This window comes from Ambystoma mexicanum, chromosome 12 (assembly GCF_040938575.1).
Source record: "Ambystoma mexicanum isolate Mex_15411 chromosome 12, UKY_AmexF1_1, whole genome shotgun sequence".
Taxonomy (NCBI): Eukaryota; Metazoa; Chordata; class Amphibia; order Caudata; family Ambystomatidae; genus Ambystoma; species Ambystoma mexicanum.
Genome location: NC_090936.1, coordinates 351,972,822 through 351,994,876, shown reverse-complemented (window position 1 = coordinate 351,994,876; position 22,055 = coordinate 351,972,822). Strand labels below are relative to the sequence as shown.

Genomic DNA, 22,055 nt, shown 5'->3' with positions numbered 1-22,055 from the left:
GACTGATTACACTAATAGATTCAAATTCCTTTGACATGTATTCAATATTCCTATAACCAGTTCATCATGTTATGAGCTAAACCATTCTATAGCATTGTCTTACATGAGTATATTGTTTTATTCTTTTATAGAACTTCCTGAGAAATCAAAACAACAAAACCAACTACAACTTGGTTTGTGAGACCCTTCAGTTTCTTGACTGTATTTGTGGGAGCACAACCGGTGGATTGGGTCTGTTGGGCCTTTACATCAATGAGAGGAATGTAGCCCTAATCAACCAAACACTTGAAAGCTTGACTGAATACTGCCAAGGCCCGTGTCACGAAAACCAGGTAACTATAAAAATGCTCATTGTGTCCTGACTGAAGAATATATGTAGACACTACAGCCACTAGACAGTGTGTGCGACCCTGAATGGCAGCAGTCTGGTCTATCCTTTGCTATCTGGAAATACAAATCACTGAATAAGACTTCCAGAGTGATTTGGCCACTCAGTGATGGACACTATCTTTGTCAAAGCCTTATTAATTAAAGAACTATTAAACCTTTCAGTAATAATTCTGCAATGTAATCATACCCCCATCAAGTGGATAATCAGAAACAGGCCAGATATAAGAGACAAACATATTTAGTTCTATTATAATGATAATGGATTCTTGGTGCTGATTGGCAGCAAGCAGATTCTCTCTCCATCCATCCTGGGGGCATCTGCACCGACCCTCTACAACCACTTAATTGAACCATTGATGAAGCAGTTCAAACTGGCCACTGCAAGCATGCATCTCTGCCTGACCCTTTTTTTCTATGGGTAAGCCCCTGTTGGCACAAAATTAGGATTAAGCCGATCTCTCCCTAGGTTGTAACTGTACAAGAGAATAAGAATATATTGCATTTCAGGGTAGGACCCTATCCCCTCATATTACAATGCCTTCCAGAATAGATCCTTTTTTAACCGCGTCAAATGTGGCAGCAAGGTTAGTAAAAACCAGGAATAGTAGATACCTCTGGCGAAACGTGTCATACATCTGCATGAGGGTTAAGCTTATGCCATGCTCAACATTGCCAATACATCATGTATCCGACAATGTAATCATTGGTGAAGTCCATGGTACATGTGATTTTGATTTGATTTGATTTGAAATAGAGCAACAATATGCCCCAAAATTAGGCTTCCTCACAAAAGACGTAATCATTTTGATACTTGATAAAGAGACATAAAGTAAAAAAAACAGAGGTAACAAATAGCTGAAGGACCGGGTGTGGCCTTTTGGGACACCAAGGAAGCTGTCTCTGAGAGTGCCAGCAGAGCCGAGCGGGGTCAAATGCTTTTGGAAGTGAGGTATGGTTGTCCAGGAGCCACATGCATGCTGGACTGAGGATTGGAGGTGGTCCTGCAGTGACTGCCATGATTGGTGGTGCAGAGACTTGCTAAAATTCCTGTTTGCGCAATGGGGTTTCAGTTACATCAGAGCGGACTGTCCCAAATGGTGCGGACACCCCATGCCACGTTGATTGGTCTGGGACTGAGGGCTTAGTCTCAGCACAGCCAGCTAACCAGGGTTAGCACATGGCCTCCCCAGACTCACTGACCCATGACAGTCAAATCTAGCAGCACATTCAGACATTCAGCATATGCAAAATGTGCATATCCCATCTGAATACTCTAACCGACCCCACTTGGGAAGATCAAGAGAGATCCAGGACAGCATGGCAGAACTAAGCCACAAAATGTAATTTCTGGATAGATGGATGGAAGAGGCAGAGGAGTACATAGGAGATGCCACAGACTCAATCTGTGAGCAAAGATACGTAGCAAAGGACTTGGCCAACCACTGTAAAGCATTGGAAGCTTAATGTGAAGCCCTACAAATCAAACAGAAGGATGCAGAAAATTGCTCTCAACAAAATAATATCAGGTTGATAGGAGTGCAGAGACACGTTCTGAAGGAGGACCAGAAGGCGTCCATCCAGGATTTGATCATATCTATACTCAAATTGCCTATAGAGGCAAATAGTTAATTATACAGGTCTGATTGGATTTGCAGCATCATTTCAACTCAGATGAACTTGCTTTTGCGATGTGCTCACTACGGTCCACTTCTATGCTGTTAAAAACAGTCTAATGAAATCTGCCCAGAAAATGTCTAAAATTCCATTGTATTGTATCAAGCCATTGCTCCATCCACGCTTTCTTAAAGGAAGGCTCTGCGGCTATTGACATCATGGCTTCTGAATAAAAAGGTGGGATACTAGTGGGGGTTTCCCAGTACACTCCTAGTCACATATGAAGGCAAGAAATGGGCTGTACACAGCATGAAAGACAGGAGAGACCTCCTGGTCCTGGGGGGCATTGGAAGTGCCACTCAACTAACTTTTACTTTACTTTACTTTATAACATTTATAATGCGCACAATAGACCCATATTCATGATGGCGCAGATGACAAAACATACATAAAAAACATAAAGGTGCGTGTAATGAAGAATAAATTCAGTATGGAGAAAAATAATTAACTGTGGAAATGGCTGCAATATCTCTCCCGAAGCAACTATCAGACATGAATCATTACACATTAAAGATAAAAAGAGAGAGCACAAGGGAAAATTCCCTGGAAGGATGTAGCATTTAAAGAATCAAGTTGCAGTTTGAGGCACCTTGGGCAAATATTTACAACGTCTAAGGAAGACAGATAGGGTGCTAACCCCATAGCCCACTATGATGCAATCACTATTGGGTTGCGAACACCAATCACTCTGATCTATCCTTCGAATGACCATTAGGTCAGAACGTCTGACCACCATTGGGCCTGTTCGCTGGCACAACCAGGCAAGAACCTTGTTGCGCAAGGTTTCTTTAGTTCTTTTACTTCGGTTTTCCGAATGTTGGTTATGATGAAATTTCTCTGATCCATTACAAAGCCATATGTGTTTCTGTCCTTTATCAGTGGCATTTGTAACTTTTTTAGTTATAAATTCCGTGAGAGTGTCCTCTTCAGTTTAGTGTTCAAAATTGTGGGCTGTTTGACCTCTTTGTGGACACGGTTGACCTCATAGTCCTCTTTGTGAGCAAGGTTCGACTCAGGTAGCAATGATGATGGTCCAGCTATGTTGGGGATAAGAGACTTATCCTTACTGACCAAGACTGGCCCAGTGGGCTCCAAAAACTCCTTACTACAGGAGTCAGTTTGAGTGGCTCGGTCTATCCTTTCCCTTTGTAAAAGGGTTTGGCAGGCAATATTCACTCGCGATGCCTCTGGCAGTGCGCCTGGCCCAATGGGTCCGTAGGTCTGGGAGGCTGTGTTCATTTTAGGCAGCCGTATATTCAATGCCCATTCATTCAAGGCATCATCCAACAAGCCGAGGTCGAATGGATCATTGCATAAGAGTAATTCTTTGGCAATGTTGGCCATAAGCTGAGGCCACAGGGGTGAACCAATGGACTCAGATTGAGCCAAGTTAGGCAAAACCCTCCCTTGGCAGGTAGGGGGTAATGGGGTTGTGGATATCTCAGACCTTCTGAGTGTGGTACATCTAAGGTCAAAACTGGCATCATGTGGTCCCTGGAGCCAGTTTTTTGTGGGCTAGCCGGGGGTATTTGTGCTACGGGACCGGACTTCTCAAAGGGGCAACCACTCCGCCACTGGAGTGTTCCCCTCCCCCCTGAAGCACTCCTGTGTGCACCCTCTTCTTAAGAAACCCTCTGCCGACCCTTCCTGCCGGGCTAACTATCGCCCAATCTCCATCACTCCTTTCCTGGGCAAACTCCTGGAAATGCTGGCCATCTCCCAGCTTAATCTTCACACTGAATCTGTTGGTTGTCTCCATGACCATCAGTCTGGCTTCAGAGCTGCCAGAAGCACGGAAACTGCTCTCCTGAACGTCCGTGAAGACCTGCTCTCCAACCTTGATTACAACACCCCCTGTGTCCTCATCTTACTTGATCTCTCTTCTGCCTTCGACATGGTCAACCATGCCATTCTGATCAACCGTCTCCGTGATAACCTGGGGATCACTGGTCAGGCCCTGGCGTGGCTGACCTCTTTTCTCTCCGATCAACCCTCCCAGGTTCAACTCAGGTCCTTAATCTTCTCCATCTCTATCTCTACCTGTGGTGTTCCCCAGGGGTCTAACCTCTCTCCCTGGTTTTTCTACCAATACCTGGCACTTCTTGCCCACTGCATTGCCGCGCTCTTCCCCAACTTCCAGTGCTATGCGGATGACACTCAACTCATTTTCAGGCTACCCTCAGCCACCTCTTCTCCCTCTCTCATCTCTGACTGTCTGTCTGCCATCCAGGAGTGGTGTGCCGCCAAAGATCTCTGCCTTAATGCCAGCAAGACCGAGATTCTCCTTATCGGCACACCCGCACCCTCCTTTCCTGTCACTCTTTGGCTGGCCTCTCTTGGCTCTCTCCCTGCTCCCACCTGTGAAGCTAAAAACCTCGGGGTCATCTTCGACTCCACACTCTCCTTCTCCCCTCACATCTCTGATGTCTCTAAGAAGTCACACTACCAGCTGCACTTTCCCCCCTCCCCTTCCCATGCACTTGCGTGATCTGATTGACACCTGGCTTAGTAGGATCGTTGTCTGTCCTCCATCTTTTCCCCCTCCCTTGCCTCGTCATGCCTTGAAACACTTGTGTATAGGCATGTTATAAATGCCATATATCATATCATATCAGATCCAGTTCCGGAGTTGAGCTTAATACTTTGTGAGGGTAAACAGGGTCTTCAGATAAAGACATTTTTATAGCAGAGTTTACTCTGTTTAATTTGCGCTCTCAATCATCTGCGCTCACTAAGAGCTAAGACTTCCGATACACGATCCCTGTTAGTTACTGGAGAAGGAACTCTATAATTGCAAGCAGTGACTGAGCAAATGCAAATTTGATGCAACTATGTGCATTAAATAGCCTAAGGCATACTGTATCACTGCCTTTATGACACATTTTAATGGCACAAATGGATCACATCTATTATATCTTTCAATGGAGAAGCCATACATATGAATAAGGAAGAAATCGAATGGTATATCTTCAAACTCTGATGTTAATTTAGTGGCCATCGAGAAGTGGAAAGTTCTGTTGACCTACCCCCACCTCCGATTTAAATGCTATCTCGTCCCACTGGCCTTGGGATTAGGGCGGGGAAGTTGGAGCATGGTTGTTAAACATGGTTGTGACATGAAGCGATGTAACCCAAGGTGCTATGGGGATGTGATGCCTCAATGAAGCCTGAAATTGGTAGGTTTGACAATCGAATTCATAGCCCTCACTAAGAATACCTCCATGGTTGAGATCTACATAATAACTTTAAATGTACGGTGCCTGACGGCCCTGTTAAAAGGAAATCTATCGTGAGCAGGTTGCGTGATAAGCGGGTCCTTATAACCTTTCTGCAAGAAGCACATTTATAGACCCCAGATGAATGCTGATTGAAAAACACAAACTACTCAAAACATTACTTGGCCTAAAGGGGAAGTGGGAGGGGTGGAAAGAAGACTGAGGTCGGGATCAGTAGTCGAAGTGAGGGGAACGGTCGGGAGCAGTGTTCCACTACTTTTATTTTTTACTGTTAACAGCTCCACTACTTTTTGCAACCATTTTCACCATTCCGGAACTGTTCTTTTTGAAGTTAAAGCACACTTCTCCATTTTACCACTGGCTATCGCTTACAGCTGAACTGAAATCTGTTTCAACTCAATTGACTGTCAACCAGCATGACTGCAACCCTGAAAAATGTGTTGCACGTTGCTCCCTTCCTTCCTACTCTGTCCCCTGCCGGAATCACAGTTTTTTGGTACACTTTTATCACTGGTCGGGATGATTGTTGCTTGTGACATTCCCTTGAAGGGGCCTAATCACGAGTTGGGCAGTATCCCAGTGGTATTACCGCCAGGATACCACCGGGGCTAATAGCGTAACTGCCAAACCCCTCTGGCGCTATTAGCGCCGGAACACAGGTTTGGCAGAACAGTAATTCCCCATTCCCCAATGGACCCATTCGGGAATTCCCCATTTCCCATTGGGCCCAATGGGGAATTTTCGGCAGGACTACGGTTAGCGTTATTACCACGTGGTAATTGTGCCACAAATCCCAACGATTACCAAATTCAATATACATGTTGATTAACCCAGTTGGCCTTGAAAAAGACCCTACAGCCAAAATACGTGCTGGAAATTAACATGCAATGTCTTGTAGACTGTTAATGCGTGACTGTGCTAAAGTAACATTTGTTTTATTGCTTATAATCTTGTTTTTTCTAGTTCTGTGTCATCTCGGCTCATGCCCCGATTGATATGGCCTTATCGGTTAACCGTTTATCAACGCTGGGTAAGCCTCCATAGAAGCTGTATGACCCGATCTTATGTGATTTTGTCATTCAGGATCATTTTTCATGGGTTAATGTTAATGTTAAAGGATATTTGTAGCATGCACTATCACCAACGGAGTGGTCCCCTGGCGCTCTGATAAAGAACTATTTTATGGAGAGATCTGTGGAGGTTCTCCAATGGATGGATGGGGCGAAACCAGAAAGACCATAATTGGAAGGGTGCCTATTTCCCTCATGGCCGCTTTTACCAAATCACAAGCAATACTCAGGCAAGCCTTAGAAAATGAGGTAGAGGAGAGAGAGTTAGAGCATAAGAGGAAAAGGTCCTTAAAATCTCTTAGGCACTTAATGTTAGCTAGAAACAATTGAAATTACTGTTGGCAGATTGCACTGCTCATGCTATTTTATGAACTAGATAGTTGCATTATGCCAAAGGGAATAAGGCCAACAAAACCTTACCATAGAAGTTAAGAACACTAAAAAATCTGAATACTTTAGTATTGCTAAGAGATGGGGAAGGAAAGGTCCAGAATGCTAAAAATAAGAAAGTGAAATTATTACTACTTTGAGATCCTGATGACAGGGAAAAGCCTGGAATCAGCAGGAATACATTACACTGAATACTCCACCACAATTATGAGAGCAGGACTGGCAGGAGCTGGACCCCAATATGGGAAAAAGTGGTAGAAATGTGATGGTCTTGCCATAAGATCGGTGGATTTTGGAGAGGGGGTTCTATCCAGAATTGGTCTGATTTCTGGCCTCACTATTCCTGAGGAGACACTTATGGCTCCTTTGGATGGCCTGGTAGAGGGTGTATATCCACAAACAGAATACTGTGAAGGCATCATGAAGCAAGACGCAGACAAAAGATTCACTTTTCTTAGCAAAATAATTTTATTTGTCTAAATTGTCAGGATGGCCTAAGGCCTAACTTGCCCTAAGATGAGGTGGGAGTCCCCTACCTAAAGAAACTAAGGATAGTTTGTATCAGTAAGTTCAACTTAAAAGTCTGTCTGTGTTCAAAACCTATACCTGCCCTCACAACTAAAGATAAACATTGTGTTGGGATGTCGGCAAAAAAACAAAACTGTTCAAAATAAATTTCTCAGTTTCTTCCAGCTTCTTCCAGCGTTGTCTTGTTTCAGCTTTCCCTTCCCCTAGTTGAAAAAGGTCTCATGGCTCCCTTGCCCAAGTTCAACACAGTTCCAAGAACCCTCAGGGTTCCCCTCCCAAATTTCAACACAGTTCCAAGATATCTTGGTGTTCCCTTTCCCAAGAAGACAGCTCTTCCAGCAGAACTACAATCAGTTCAAGTTTCTTGACTTTCAATGATACTTCCAGTTTCACTTTATAATCCTTTAGATTCTTTAATAGTTCACAACAAATGATTTCTCTCACTTCAGCCCTTATTATAGCACACAGCATTGTGTCTTGGCTTGCCTTGTTTCTTTCTCCGGTAGGGTCTACTTGATCTAGGCGCAGTTGTCGGACCACACGGTCCACCCATTGCAGGTCATGCAACTGATAACCCTTGGCACTTTGTGATGCTCTTGGTTTCCATTGGCCACTACATGTTTTCTCCCTGTACCTGTGCCAGTAATCAATATTTGATGTAGCTTTCTCCTTGGCAGTCTTTTGGCTTTACCACAAATTGTACTCCATTCATTCTGTGGTGTTCATCCTTTTCCAGCACTTTGGTTTCACATTGTTGACACAGGTTCATCAACTTGCCTAGCACACTTGCTTTTCACTTAATTCGTCAGTGTTTCAGTGTTATTAAAGGTTTTTACTTGGTTCATAAGTGCTTCTAAATAGTTTTCACAGCGTTTATAACTGCACATCATTTCCACTCGTGCTGTATTTTCATAAACTTTCTGTAGCTTCTCTTTAGTTTGGTATTCAATAACTGCTGTTGCATTTCAAAAAAATGACTTTCCAGTTGTTTGAAATTCCATAGTTTTCCATTTTACCTCCAACCCCCATTCTTAGAGGTTTCTGTTTGATCAGTAATAGCAAATGTCCAATTTCTGCCCCTGGAGCGCCCGGTACGAGTGTTCCCTTTCTCACTGGTGCTCAGTCGCTCCTCCGGGCATTCTTCTCCTGTTCTCTGGCTTCCACTTGCTTCCCGCGTACGCATGAGGGGACTGCAGCGAGCAGCGCTGGCCCCCCCTGAACCTCGTTGCAGCAGCCCACAGCAATTCAGTCTTCTCTGTTCCCCAGCTCCAGCTGGGCACACGCAGCACAGGGGACTGCAGGGGATTGCAGGGGCTCCGATCCTCTGCAATACACAGGCCCTCATTACGACCCAGGCGTTGGACCATGGTGCTAATAGCACCATGGTCCATGCCGGTAACTTACCGACTCCGCCATGGCGGAATGGGGAATTACCGCCCCATTCCGAGGTTGGTGGGGCGCTAATTCCCCATGCCGCCATGACCCTTCCCCATTCCCATTTTTGCCCCATAGGGCTCAATGGGAATGGGGAAGGCGCTAAGTATGGTGCCGCAAATTGCGGCACCGTACTTAGCACCAAGGTCCCTTTGCGGGTTGGTTTTTTAACGCCTGCTAAAAGCAGGTGTTAAAGTGCCACCCGCAAAGGGACCTCGTGATCAGGCGTTAAGGGTTTAACGGCGCCGCCACCTTTTACGGCGCTGTTAACCCCTTAACGCCTGGGTTGTAATGAGGGCCACAGTGTCCTCTCCACTGGCCCCTCTCCAGCCTGCTCCTCCCTCGCAGCTATGTCCTTCTCACCAGGCAGGTTCCCTCTTACTCTCTGACGGTCTCTCCATTTATGTACCTGTGGCCTCACAATTGGTTGCATGTGCAAGTCCTTTGCCTGACCCCAATTACACCTATTAATGGGACATACGTGACACTCGCAATGTTTTCCCTCCATAGTCCTCTTCCTCATCTCAGTACCAAAGTGGTGAAATTGACTAGAAGTGTGCATTACTACTAGTTGCCTCTTTCTCATCCCAGTCTTAAAGGCATATAAGTGTGGGACAGGTGGTGTGTAGGGAAGGGATAAAGACTGACAATATGCTACGAAGACAGGGGGAGGGTAGGGCTTATTTTCATAAGGGAAAGGGGATACCATATCTCACCTGAAGACATCCTCTCTCCACTCACCAAGGTCCCTCCACCCAGGTGATCCTCCCTCGCATATCCACCTCCAGGGTCAGCATCCAAGGACGATGGCGTTTCCCTGGCCAACTGAGAGGAAGATCCAAGAGAAGTAGATGGGGGGGATGCCCTCAGGTTCCTCACAATACATACCTTCTCTCATAATACATATTCTGGTTACTGATAAAATCACATTAGCAAAGAGGTGGAAGAGTCCAGAAAACTCTGTGCTACTCATGTGGTGGGGAAGGATCTGGAACATATTGGTGGTAGAGACGATTAGAGCTCATCTATGTAAACAGATTCCAGAAAATGTGAATGTCTGGAAGCTGTTAGTGGAATACTGCCAAGAGAAACTCTCACTACATTTGATTTGTGTTTAAGCTGAATGATTTTGGAGACGATTCTGGGAGCCAGGGAGGATTGGTAACTGTTTTAATGCTGTAAGGGTGCAGAAGGAGGAGACTGACACACAGGTGGCATGGTGATTGCTATAGACTTTTAATGGTAAAGAAAATAAAGAGAAAACCTAACTTTCCCAATCTCTTAGAGGGGTTTCCCTGCTTCAACTAAAACACTAAGGGTTCTGTCAGAATGTCAGTGTAAATCAATAGTCCATAATCCTGTGTCAAAAACCATTCTTCTGTCCATTAAACTTAAAGCTAAACGAAAGATAAAGTAGACCTTTCTGGTCCAGAAGAATGGCCCCCTTGTTTTAGACTGGGGACAAAAGTTCCCTTTCCCGGGTCAAAATTGTTCTCCAACACAAAAGGCAAAGTTCCAGCACTTTACTTTGGCAGATACACTGCTTATCTTTGTGTCAAAACGTCTTTTCAGCTTTGGTTACCAGGAGAATGACTCCCTTCTCCTGGTATCTTGGATTTACAGTACAATACAACCAGGGGGAATGACAGCTTTCCCATGACCTTGGTTACCAGGAGAATGATTCCCTTCTCCTGGTATCATGGCTTTAGAGTCCAATACAACCGGGGAATGACTCCCTTCCCCTGGTATCTGTTCACTTGGTTGCACAGTACACCACCACCAGGGGGAATTACTCACTTCTCCTGGCCTCTATTTCACTTTGGTTTCACAGTTCAACACTCTCAGTCTTTCCTTTTGAGGGTCCCAGGCTTGCTCGTCTCCAGACTGGGGCAGACTTGGTTCACTCTCCTGACAAGTACTGCCACAAGGAAAATGGCTGTTACTCCCCTTTTCTCGTGGGTGCCGGTCCCAGACCTGTATTTCTTTACTGCTTTGACCTGGCAGACCTGGTTCACTTTCCTGCCTGGTTCTGCCACGAAGATGACTTTTAGGGATCTTCTATTGTAGATATGGGTCCCAGACCCGACCTATTCTCTTTCTGTTTTTGGCATCCTCAATGTTTTCTACCCCCACAGGGGCTTCCTCTTCACCCCTGCTCTGTGGATTAAGAGTCTTCCATGACTCTGCTGTGCCCCCACCAACCATCCCGGCAATCCCTCTACCTTTAGGGTTGCTGCCAGTGTACGTCAGTCAGGCTCTGGCTCTTCTGCTTTCTATTTCGTATTTCTCATGGCTTCTCCCGTTCTTTGTCGTGCTGCGGCGGCTCCACAGCCTTTGGTTCTTTGCAGAATTATTGTCACCTTATCACCCCTGTATTTGTCACCCCTAAAATAGGTAATCTGAAGGTTATGTGGTTGGCATATGCAGACAACTTTCTTTTACTTAACTGCACACAATTAGGCCTTTAGCATCCCATTACTGCATTTTCTCATTTCGCAAAGTCTCATAGGGCCTCATTACACGGTAGGAGGTAACCATGCCGCTATTAGCGGCATGGCTACTCCCTTACTGCATTCCGGGTCCGGGTAGGCGGTATGGGGATTTACCAGGTCATTCCGACCCTGGAGGACCCGGTAAGTCCCCATGCCAAATACCATTCCCCATAGGGCTCAATGGGAATGGGGAAGGAGCTAATAATGGTACTGCAATTTGCAGTACCATTATTTGCTCTGAAGTCCCTTAGCAGGTCCCGTCCTTAACACCTGGTCAGACCAGGCGTTAAGGACGGGACACGCTGAAGGACCTCATAGTAGGGTGCTAAGGGATTACTGGCAGCGGTGCCCTTACCGTTGCCGGTAATCCCTTAGCGCCTACAGTGTAATGAGGCCCATAGTCTCGATGTGAATCCAGATAAAACTAAGGTAATGCAATGTTTGTTGCGCAAGATGTTGCTGTACCCATAGAACTGGTCTATCCATTTTTTTATTTGGGTTTCCCTATTACAGATAGTCCGCAAAAACAATACATCAAGAATTGGTTAAAAATGCAAACAACTACATTATTGAACCAAATGGGTAGAGTGGACTTAAAGTTTGGAAAATTTACTTTAATCCCTGCATTAACATTTTACAAGGGAAATATCCCCGTTAGGAAGAATTCTCATAAATGGCCGATTTCCCTTACACAGAGTCCCCCAGCAGCTTTGCTGGATTTCTATGATTTATTTTTTTCACCTGTTAAGAGTGTGGGCTTTTTCTCACTCTTACATGTGTTTTGCTGTGTGTATTTTTACTGTTTGTGTGATCTTGGGCACTGGAGCCTCACCTACTCCATGTGCACCACTTTTGTGTGTGTTACACAGCACCTTCAGTGCAGTGACACAGGGTTGTCTTTGAGACTTCCCACTGACTCAATTTTTCTGGGGCTGACTACTGCCCCCCAGAAACAGGTAAAGTTGCCATTAACTTGATATAGTCACTTTAAACCACAGACCCCGTACACCCCATCTTGCATGGAGTATTGGAGCGGTTTAACTCTTATGCGTTTTTGTCTGTGCCTCTTGGAGCCTTGTTTTGCTCCCTTAACTTTAAGACTTGGCTGGTGGCAGTGGTACCTACCCTAACTTTTCTACCGCGATTATCTTATATAAACGTGTTAATATTTTAGGCTATTATATTAGCCTCGAACATAAACCTGCTTGATCAAATACATTTTATTTTGGCTCCTGTTGGGTTTAGTCGCCATTTCTTTTTGTTAAAGTCTTTCTTGTGTTTTACTCTGCGCGCCAACCCGGGGATGGTTCCTTTGTTCGCTGTCTTTTCGCGGGCTTCTGCACAGAAGCCCTCCTTAAGGTGCCTGATAGTCTGGGTAGGCAGGGTGTGAGGGAGGGACCTTCGGACCCCTGCCATGGGTTGCCTTAGTAACCCAAGTCGCACTCTTGTCTGATTGGCTAAGGGGACTGGCCTTGCCAGGCCCGCCACCCTGCTGTGTGATTGACAGCATGCTGTATGAATGGGGGAAGACTGCATAAAAAGCAGGTCTCTGGGACTGTAAGAGCAGAGTCCCCACTGGAACGAAAGAACCAACGAGGAACTGGAAGAAGAGGACTCCTACCACGACTGAACTGCCCGGTGAAGCCCTGCTGGAGGTCCGAATCTCCAAATCCGACGACAGAGAAGATCCTCCAGGAAACCTCTTCCCTTGAGCTGGTGGGACCAACCAGTTCACCCAAACTACAAGCCAGGACCCCTCCTCTGGTCGAATTCGCTGTACAGAGCTACAGTGGGACGGATAGCCAGGAAGGTCGGACCCCGCTTGGGTTTTAAGGAGCGCACCTTATATTTGTTGTTTTGCTCTGCTGCTGGGTTCTTTCCTGGGTGGCGCAGGACCCTCCAGTCTTCCTACTACATGTCAGTCCGACAGTCGCTTCAGGAACCGTGAGCCTGCAGGAACCACCAGGAACGTCTGCCTCAGCTACAGCTCCCTCTCCGTTTTAAGGTACTGTGCAAATCCGGTTGTCCGTTTCGGTCAGCCGCGGTGAAAGTGTTTGAAATCTTTCTCCAATCCGAGGGCTTGTCCTTCTCTTCTCTTTGAACTAACCTTTTATCAACCAACCTCGTCCGGAATCTGTGCCACAAACTTTAAACCAAACTACACTGAACCCTATTACCTTGAGCAAAATACTTTTGAACCATTGACTTTGGCCCTGAGCCTTTTCTATCTGATTTTAACCTTGTAGTATTTCTTGTTCTATGACCCTGATTACTTACCTGTTGGATCTGCCTAATTTCTAATAACTGTGTCTTTCCCTCCCTTTTAAATTGCTGGAGTGCCATTTTGCTCCCACTTCATTTGTGAGCTTAACTTGTCTGGAATTTAAGGGAAGTGGTGTGGTGTATTTATGATTGTGATTTTTGACTTGCTTAGAATAGTGAAATGTTATACAACTATTGAGTAAATAAATATATATTCTTTTACTTAGAAACCTTGAGTCAGTGTTTGCCTGAACCATAGTAATTGCTGTCCCTTTGCGTAACTCTTTGTACTGCTCACTTACTCTTGAGATAAGTCTGGCTGCTCTGCTACCTCTATAACTGTGTAGTACAGGCTTGTACCAAAGGTGAAATTGTATTATCACTTGTAGTCTTAATTGTGTGTAGTGTTCCCAAAGGGTACTGCATATAATTCTGCCTAACACTAGTGTACAGCGGTTAGGATAAAAGTATAGTAGTTACACTTGGAGTGCTGCTATTACCTTGGATCAACTAACCACAAGGCTAACATCACTAAAAAGCAAAATTAATCCTGTCTGATATGGAAAGCCACAGTCAGGAGACCCTTCTGAGTTACACTGCTGATTATTTAAGAAACATTTGTAAAGAAAGGAAACTCTCTGCCAAAGGCAAAAAGATTGAATTAGTTGAAAAGCTGTTAAACAACCCATATGTAGGGAGTGGGTCTGAAATGCCTGACTCCTTAGCAAGTGTAGAAAGTATTGAGGATGATGCTATGGGCCTCATTACGAGGTTGGCGGTAAGGCAAAAATGATGCCGGTACGGTAATACCGGCATCGTTTACCGCTCCGTTGTATTCCGACCCGCAAACCCGGTATTAGCGGCACCCTAAATAACGGTGCCGCTAATAGCGGCATAGATGCGTACACGCGCCCCTTCAGGGAACAAATAGTGGTATGCCGGTAATAGGGGGAAATCCCAACCCACGCAGATATGCAAATACCGGCATCGCGAAGCCGGTAATCACGGGCTGCACAATGCCGGCCATACAGGCATCGCGGACCGCCCGCAAACAGCAATCAGGATACAAGGCAACTGCCACAGGTGCACACAATCCCCACAGGTGGAGTCAATGGAGGCTGAGCCAGTATAAAATGAGCACACACACACACACCACACCCCTTCCAACACCAAAATGCTACCACTAGCTGTTGCAATCATGGCGCTGGAGGACATGCCCATACTGCTACAACTACAGCAACAACAACAACAACAACAACAGCAACAACAGGCAGCACAGAGGAGACGCAGGAGGAGAAGGAGGGTGAGACAGGCCCAGCAATTACCACCAGTGCAGGCAGCAGTGCCTCGTAGGCAACCACCAATCCCTCGCACCAGACCCAGCCCTTTCAACCTAACCCCTGAGCAGATCCACACCCTGTACCGGTTGGACCGTGACACCATCACCACCATAGTGGACATGATACAAAAAGACATTGCCAGCCTCATTGAAATACGCACTGCCATCCCCCCGCTACTAAAGGTGGTGTCTGTGCTACACTTCCTGGCCACAGGCACCTACCAACACACAGTGGGCCAGCTGCATGGCATTTCACAGCCACTATTTTCAAGCATGTTGAACCAAGTGCTGGATGCCCTCCTGAAGCACGCAAGCAGCCACATATCCCTACCACAGACTGGCCAGGGGATAGCAGACACCAAAGTAGGCTTCCATGCACTGGCAGGCATGCCCAGTTGTGTCGGTGCACTCGACTGCACCCATATGGAATTGGTAGTCCCCCTGCCATAGAGGCGGTGTACCGCAATCGCAAGCAATACCACTCCATCAATGTGCAAATGGTATGTGACTCCAGCAAGATCATCACACATTGCTGTCCCCGATTTCCTGGATCAACACATGATGCCATGGTACTGCGTAACTCCACGCTATCCCATCACATGGAGCGACATGCTGGACCACGAGCCTGGCTGCTTGATGAGTTGCACAACTGTCCCATGGCAGTGCTTCGGGGCACTGATGTGTGGGATGCATAAGCGGGGGGGAATACTGCACCTGGGTGGGAAAGGGGGGGGAATACTGCACCTGGGTTTCAATAGCCAGTGATTGGAGAATGCATGCAGAGCTAAACACTCCTGACCTGACCCATTCAAATGGAACATGACACATCACTGGGCCACATATCACAAATAATGCATATCGATGTCAACAAGTAAGAGGCACAACCAGGCCACCATGGTGATGGCAAGCAATGCATGAATGAACAGGATGGCAACTGTGGCAATGTGGTCAGTGTGACCATGCATAGTGGGGAATGAGCAGTATGCATTGGGGGCTAAAGATTGTTGCAATTCCACTGCACATCTGCCTCAGCATGCATGATTACACCCTGCATCATCTATTGAATGCCATCCAGACTACCACACCTCATGACAGTATAAATTGCATCTAGGTAACATCATTCCATGCGTACAGGGACATGTGCATGCCCACACCAAATAGCTGCTGCCATGACTGTGCTCCCTGAAGGTGGCAGTTCAGAGTGACACACGCCTATTTGTGTCTGCTTGCAGGTGATGGAGGATATCCCTTGAGGCCGTGGTTACTCACCCCTGTGCGGAACCCGCAGAACAGCCATGAGGTGGAGTACAATCGTGTGCACAACCGCACCCGTGTTGCAATTGAGCAGACCTTTGGCCTGTTGAAGGCACGGTTCCGCTGCCTCAGCAGGTCTGGTGGGGCACTCCTAAACAGGCCTGAGAAGGTGGCAAAGATCACCATGGCCTGTGTCATGTGGCACAACATGTTCGTCCGGAGGAATGTACCACTGCCACCTGGCATTGACATGCATGGGCCGGGTGAAGATGAAGGGGATGGAGACGGAGGCGAAGGATCCCCCCTGCCAGTACATGATGCATGGGATGGCCATTCTGTACGCCAAGCACTAATCCACAAATACTTCTGAAACGCAGGGACCATGAAAGTCATGTGCCAGTGACACACTGGCTGCATGTGGACATGCACACTTGTTTTGTTTGAAGTTCGCCACTGTACACCATCACACATTAAATGTACATGCACAAAATGAAGTATGTCCAGCCATTGATTTTCTTGCACACAACGGGTGTATTTTTCAGACACATAATAATGTAAACATTCCCCTCACATCCCCCAGTGATCTCCCTCACCCACCCTACAAACCCCAAAAATACCCCAGTGAACTCCCTCACCGACCCTACAAACCCCAAAAATACCCCAGAGAACTCCCTCACCCACCCTACAAACCCCAAATATCCCAAAATGTACACCAAAGATTGTTCCCTTGACCAACGTCCATTTGTCCAACGGCATTGTCTGGCCAATCTACTTCTTCGCCTTTTTGGGGTCCTGGGGGTGGCATATCCAAACGCCATGCACTCCTCCGGGTCATCCGCACAGGGCTTGAGGGGGCTGGGGTCGAAGGGGTCGTAGCAGTGGACGTGTCAGTGGCGGGTCCCATGCCTGCTCCAAGGTGTGGGCGCTGCATTTGAGGCAGGTTGGACATCAGGGCTTGCGTAACTGCCCCCAGACACTCCCTCATGGCAGTTGTGGACGCCTCAACGGCAGCAGTGTTAGCATCGATGGCTGTAGCGATGGCCCTCATGGAGTCCTTCCCATCGGCAATATGTTGCCGCAGTAGGTCTAGCATTGACTCCTGTCGTGCCTCCACCCTCGACAGGCGAGCGGGAATGCTGGTGGCTGGGGTGGTGGTACCTGGGGTGGTGGTAGCCAGGGTGATGGTAGCCAGGGTGGTGGATGGCGCTTGCGTGGGGCCCACGTCCAGGGAACTGTCCTCTTCGAAGGGGCATATGTCGGACTCTCCGAGGTCGGAGTTGTGGAGGCAGGGATCGTCGCTGCTGTCAGCCTCTGTATGGGGGGGAGAGTGGTAATGGGGCTTGGGGTGGGTGTGGTGGACATGACTGTGTCACCCTCGTTGTCCACATCAGCATCCGCAACGTCCGCGGTGGTTGGCGGTGCGGGAATGGAAACACCTCCCACTGTTGTGGGTGGCTGCTCCTGGACTCCATGTGTGTGGCCCACACTGGCTGCAGGTGTTTCCTGCTGGGTTTCTGCCCGGTCTGGCACACTGCCTGTTGGTCTGGGCAGTTTCCCTTGCTGTGGGGTGGGGGTGGTGGTGGCCCTTGTCCCTTGCCGTGATGTAGGTGCCCTTGCTCCCCTGTCCTGCCTGCCATATTCCTCATCGGTGCCTGGGGGATAGAAGAGATGCAGGTCATCAGTGATGGTGTCACATGGCAGCAATATTCTATAGCGCTGTGATATGTTCATACATTCATGCATCCAATTATTACAGGGGTGTGGCATTTGGTGTTCTGAGGGGGCATGTGGGCAATCAATGCATGGCTGGTGGCATGGCATTGATATGGTGTCTGTGTGGTGAGTTACATGGGCACGGTCGAGTCATGTTGCCTGTGTGTTGGGATTGGCATTGGCACTCAGCATGCATTTGTGTGTGGCAGGGTGTGGCACGCATTCTTGACTGGATATGTTGATGTGGGCCTGGGACATGCATTGCCTTGCCTAGTCTCACTTCCACGTCACTTGTGCCACATCATGGTTTACCCTACAGGGATATGCTGGGTCACTCACCTTCTTCTGGGGATGATGCAGCGCCTATCTCCATCTCTCCGAATCCCTCTATAGACTCGGGATCTATGAATGAACTGTCTGTCTCCTCCCATGGCATAAGCTTCGCTGGTGAGTGTGGCCCCCCGCCTGTCGCCATGGCGGCCCTCCTGTTGACTGCCAGGATGTTGCTCACCCTGAGGCGGAGGTCGTCCCACCGCTTGCGACAGTCACGCACAGTCCGTGGGGTGGTTTCCACAGCCGACACCCTCTGGGCAACCTCCTGCCAGATTTGCTTCTTTTTCATCTGGGCAGCATGCTTCATGTCGTTAGACCTGATTTATTTTCAAATTTGTTTATTGGCATTTGTTATTTAATACAGTTACAGGACAATAAATGCCCGTGATTAGAGGATAATGAGTGTTTCATCATAAAACATTAACAATTAACATTACAACATTAACTATCTCCCAGTGTTCTTTCCGTTAGGCAATTGACATTTGGTGGATCCGGGGGGGTCCCGGCTGGTCCGGAGGAGGGGGGAAAGCGAGGGCTGTGCCTGTGAGGGCCCAGTATGGTAGAGGCCTGTTAGACTTGGGTTCTGCTGATTCGGTTCGTAGTTCCACCTTGGGTGGGTTTGTCCCAGTTCACGGGGGCTTGTCATCTGAGGGGTAAAACAGGGGGCCTGTGAGTTCCTTCCAGGCCTCCAGGGTCATGCTCGAGTCATCTGTAGATCTGGCTACACTGCCCTCCCAGGCCGTTGTTTCTGCTCTTACCCATCGCTTCAGTTCTTTGTGCCAAATTTCTTGTTGGGGCCCAGCTGTTTTCTTCCAGGACATTGCAATTGTCCTCTTTGCGAGTATAGACATAATGTCCATTATTCTGGCAAGGTGCTTAAGTTTGGCCGGTCTAGTGTATGTGCCCAGTAGGCATTCCTCTGGGGTCCCTTTATACCTGGTCACACCAAGGTTGTCGCTTGTCTGCTGTATGTCGGTCCACAGGGACTGCGTCTTAGTGCACGACCAGAACATATGGATTAAGTCCGCCTTCTCCATTCCGCACCATGTACAATTAGAGTGCGGCAGTTTGTGGAACTTTGCAAGTCTGGATGGGGTTAAGTACGTTCGGTGAAGCAGGTTGAATTGTATTTGACCAAATCTATGGTTTCTAGAGACAGTTTTGGGAAATGTCAAAGCCCTCTCCCATGCTCCATCAGTCATTTCTCGGCCCATGTCCGCTTCCCATTTGCTTTTTAAATCGGCACTCCGTGGGTTCGGGACGTCGCTTAGGTGGCCATAGATCTGAGACACCGGCTTCCAACCTTCCCCTAGGGCATACAATAGTGTAATCAGGGGGTTTGATTCCGGCTCCTCCGGCCATGTCGCCCACTTGGTTCGTGCTGTGGTTCTCACCCTTTGATACCACAGGAACTGGCCTACGTGGACACCATCCATTTCCTGAAGTGTTTCAAAATCTTTAAAAGCCCCATCTACATACAGGTCCCCCCATGAGTATATCCCTTTCATTTCCCAGTGTCTGAGGTGATGTAAATCCCCTATAGATCCGCATAGGTCCGAGATCAGAGGAATGTCCGGGGAGTACTGGCGCCTAGCACAGATAAGGGTTTCTGTCCTACGCCAAATGTTTCGTCCCAGGGTGGCCATGAAGGGGGCATAACGCATCAGGTGAGTGGGAGCCCAGATAAGTTCTCTCATATGCAACGGGGATACTAAAGACTGCAGCAGTGGCGTCTCAGATGTGACTTCATCTGCTAGCCATTTGGTGACAAAACTGAGCTGTGCAGCCAGATAATATTTTTCCAAGTTTGGGAGTTGGATTCCTCTTTGGGTGTATGGTAGCATCAGGGTGGTGAGTGCTATTTGCGTCTCCCTTTCCCCCACAGGAAATCTCGAAGTATCTTCTCTAACAGGCGGAAGAAAGGCGCATTGATGTAGAAATGTATATTTTAGAACCCATATAAGAATCTAGGAAGGACAATCATTTTAACTATTGCGGCTCTACCCATCATGGATAGGGGGAGTTTCGCCCAGAAGTTCATGGATTTCCTCAAGACAGGGATAGCAGACTTTGTGTTGTGGTCGTGCATTAGTGTAGGGGTATGCATTATGTGTATCCCTAAATATTTGAATGAGGTCAGCTCCCATTGTATTCCCACCACAGGTAGTTCTGTTGCATCTTGTGTCTTGAGGCCTGCCAGAGGGAATAGGCTAGACTTTGCCCTGCTAAATTGTATACCCGAAAACTTTGCAAAGTTGTCTAAGACGTCTAGCATCGTGGGTACATTGATATGTGGGTCTCTGATATACAATAATACGTCATCTGCGTAGAGAGATATAATATGGTCTATTCCTCCAAGCCGTATCCCGGCGTCAAAAAATTGTTTTCGAAAATATATAGCAATAGGTTCCAGTCCTAATACATAAAGCATGGGGGAGAGTGGGCATCCCTGTCTAGTGCCCCTACATATGTCCCAGGTCTCAGATATGTGTATGTCGTTAGACCTGATGATGTCTGCATGCTGGGCCAGGGTGTCTGCCAGCATATTAAGCTCAGCATCAGAGAAACGCTGTTTCCGCTTCCGGGGGGTCATCTTCCTGGTTGCCTTGGTCATCCTGAGTATTTTCTGGCACAGCACAATACAAATGGACTGGTGGTTGGGGAGGATGGGAATGGATTGTGTTTTTAAACATGGCCGCCGGCCCTTTTCCCATTCCTGGGCGATGACGTAATTTCCGGGTCTGTTTTTTGGGAACACGGTATTACCATGGTGGTATTACCGTGCCGGTATTTAGGGGTTGGTATGAGGCGGTACCGCTATGGGCGGGTCCCGCGATGCCGGTATAGGGGGGTTGGAGGGCCTTTAGCGTCATGGCAGTATTGCCATTACCGGCATGGGGGAACGCGCATGCTCGCGCACTCGTAATCACCCGCTATTAAAACTGACCCGCTCATTCCGGCATGCCAGTAATGAACCCGCTTTTACTGGGCTACTGGTAATGAGGCCCAATGTCTGTTAATGATGAGTTGGAAGAAGTAGATGTGTCTCCTAATGTAGGTCTCTCTGCTCCATTGCCTGCTCAGCAACCTTAACTCTTGTCCACTGGGACCCCACAGGACCCTACACTCAGTCCTGAATTCATTGCTCTAGAGAAAATGAGGCTTGAACTGGAATTCAAACGGTTAAATGCTCAAACTGAGCACAAAAATCAAGAACTGAAACTCAGACAAATGGAGTTGAATCATGAACTTGAAATGGAAAGATTGTCTCTTGAAAATGCTTCTCTCCCAGAGTCTTCTAGGTCTTCCAGTCCTAAGAGACCCTGTATGCCTAAAGAAATTGTGGGTATGTATGAGGTTAAGCTTGATATTTTGGATTGGTTGGCAATGTTTGAATATAACCATGTTATTCAAGGTCTCACAGGGAATCAATCGCTTCCCTGGCTCTTCTCTAGGCTACCCCCTGTTGCATCTGAGGTTGTAATGGAGTTGGGTGAGGTGGAAAGGATGGATTATGAGTGTGTGAAGCTAGCTTTAATTGCTTGATTTGGGAAGACTCCTTCCCAGTACCTTAAGAGGTTTAGGACCCTCAAAAAGCATGATGGTACCCCTTGGGCTACCTGGGTATGTGAGTGTATGAAAAACTTAGATGGTTGGATTAAGGGTTACAGAGTAAACACTTATGAAGGAATGAGAAATCTTGTTATGTTAGAGTCTATTTTGATGTCTGCTCTCCTGAGCTCAGACAGCAATTGGCTGATTCTAAGGAGATAGATCCAAAGAAGCTAGCTAAGGCTGCTGACTTGTGGGTTGCCAACAGGGCTACTCACAAGAATTCTGGGGCTACTCAGTAAAAGGATGAGGGGAAACAGCCAAAGAAAGACAACAAAGAGAATTCTAATACCTCCAATCCAAAAGAGGGCCACAAACAGCAGCATAA

General features: G+C 47.3%; 1 protein-coding gene across 9 annotated transcripts in view; it reads left to right on the top strand.

Annotated features, from left to right (window-relative positions):
• The window catches only part of ITPR2 (inositol 1,4,5-trisphosphate receptor type 2), a 4,412,221-nt gene that overhangs the window by 3,502,584 nt on the left and 887,582 nt on the right, over positions 1 to 22,055 (top strand). For all 9 annotated transcript variants that reach the window (XM_069628470.1, XM_069628469.1, XM_069628465.1 and 6 more), the window contains one exon: positions 132 to 332. In XM_069628470.1, coding sequence (XP_069484571.1) covers positions 132 to 332 — 201 coding nt within the window. The remainder of the gene's footprint in view (positions 1 to 131; positions 333 to 22,055) is intronic.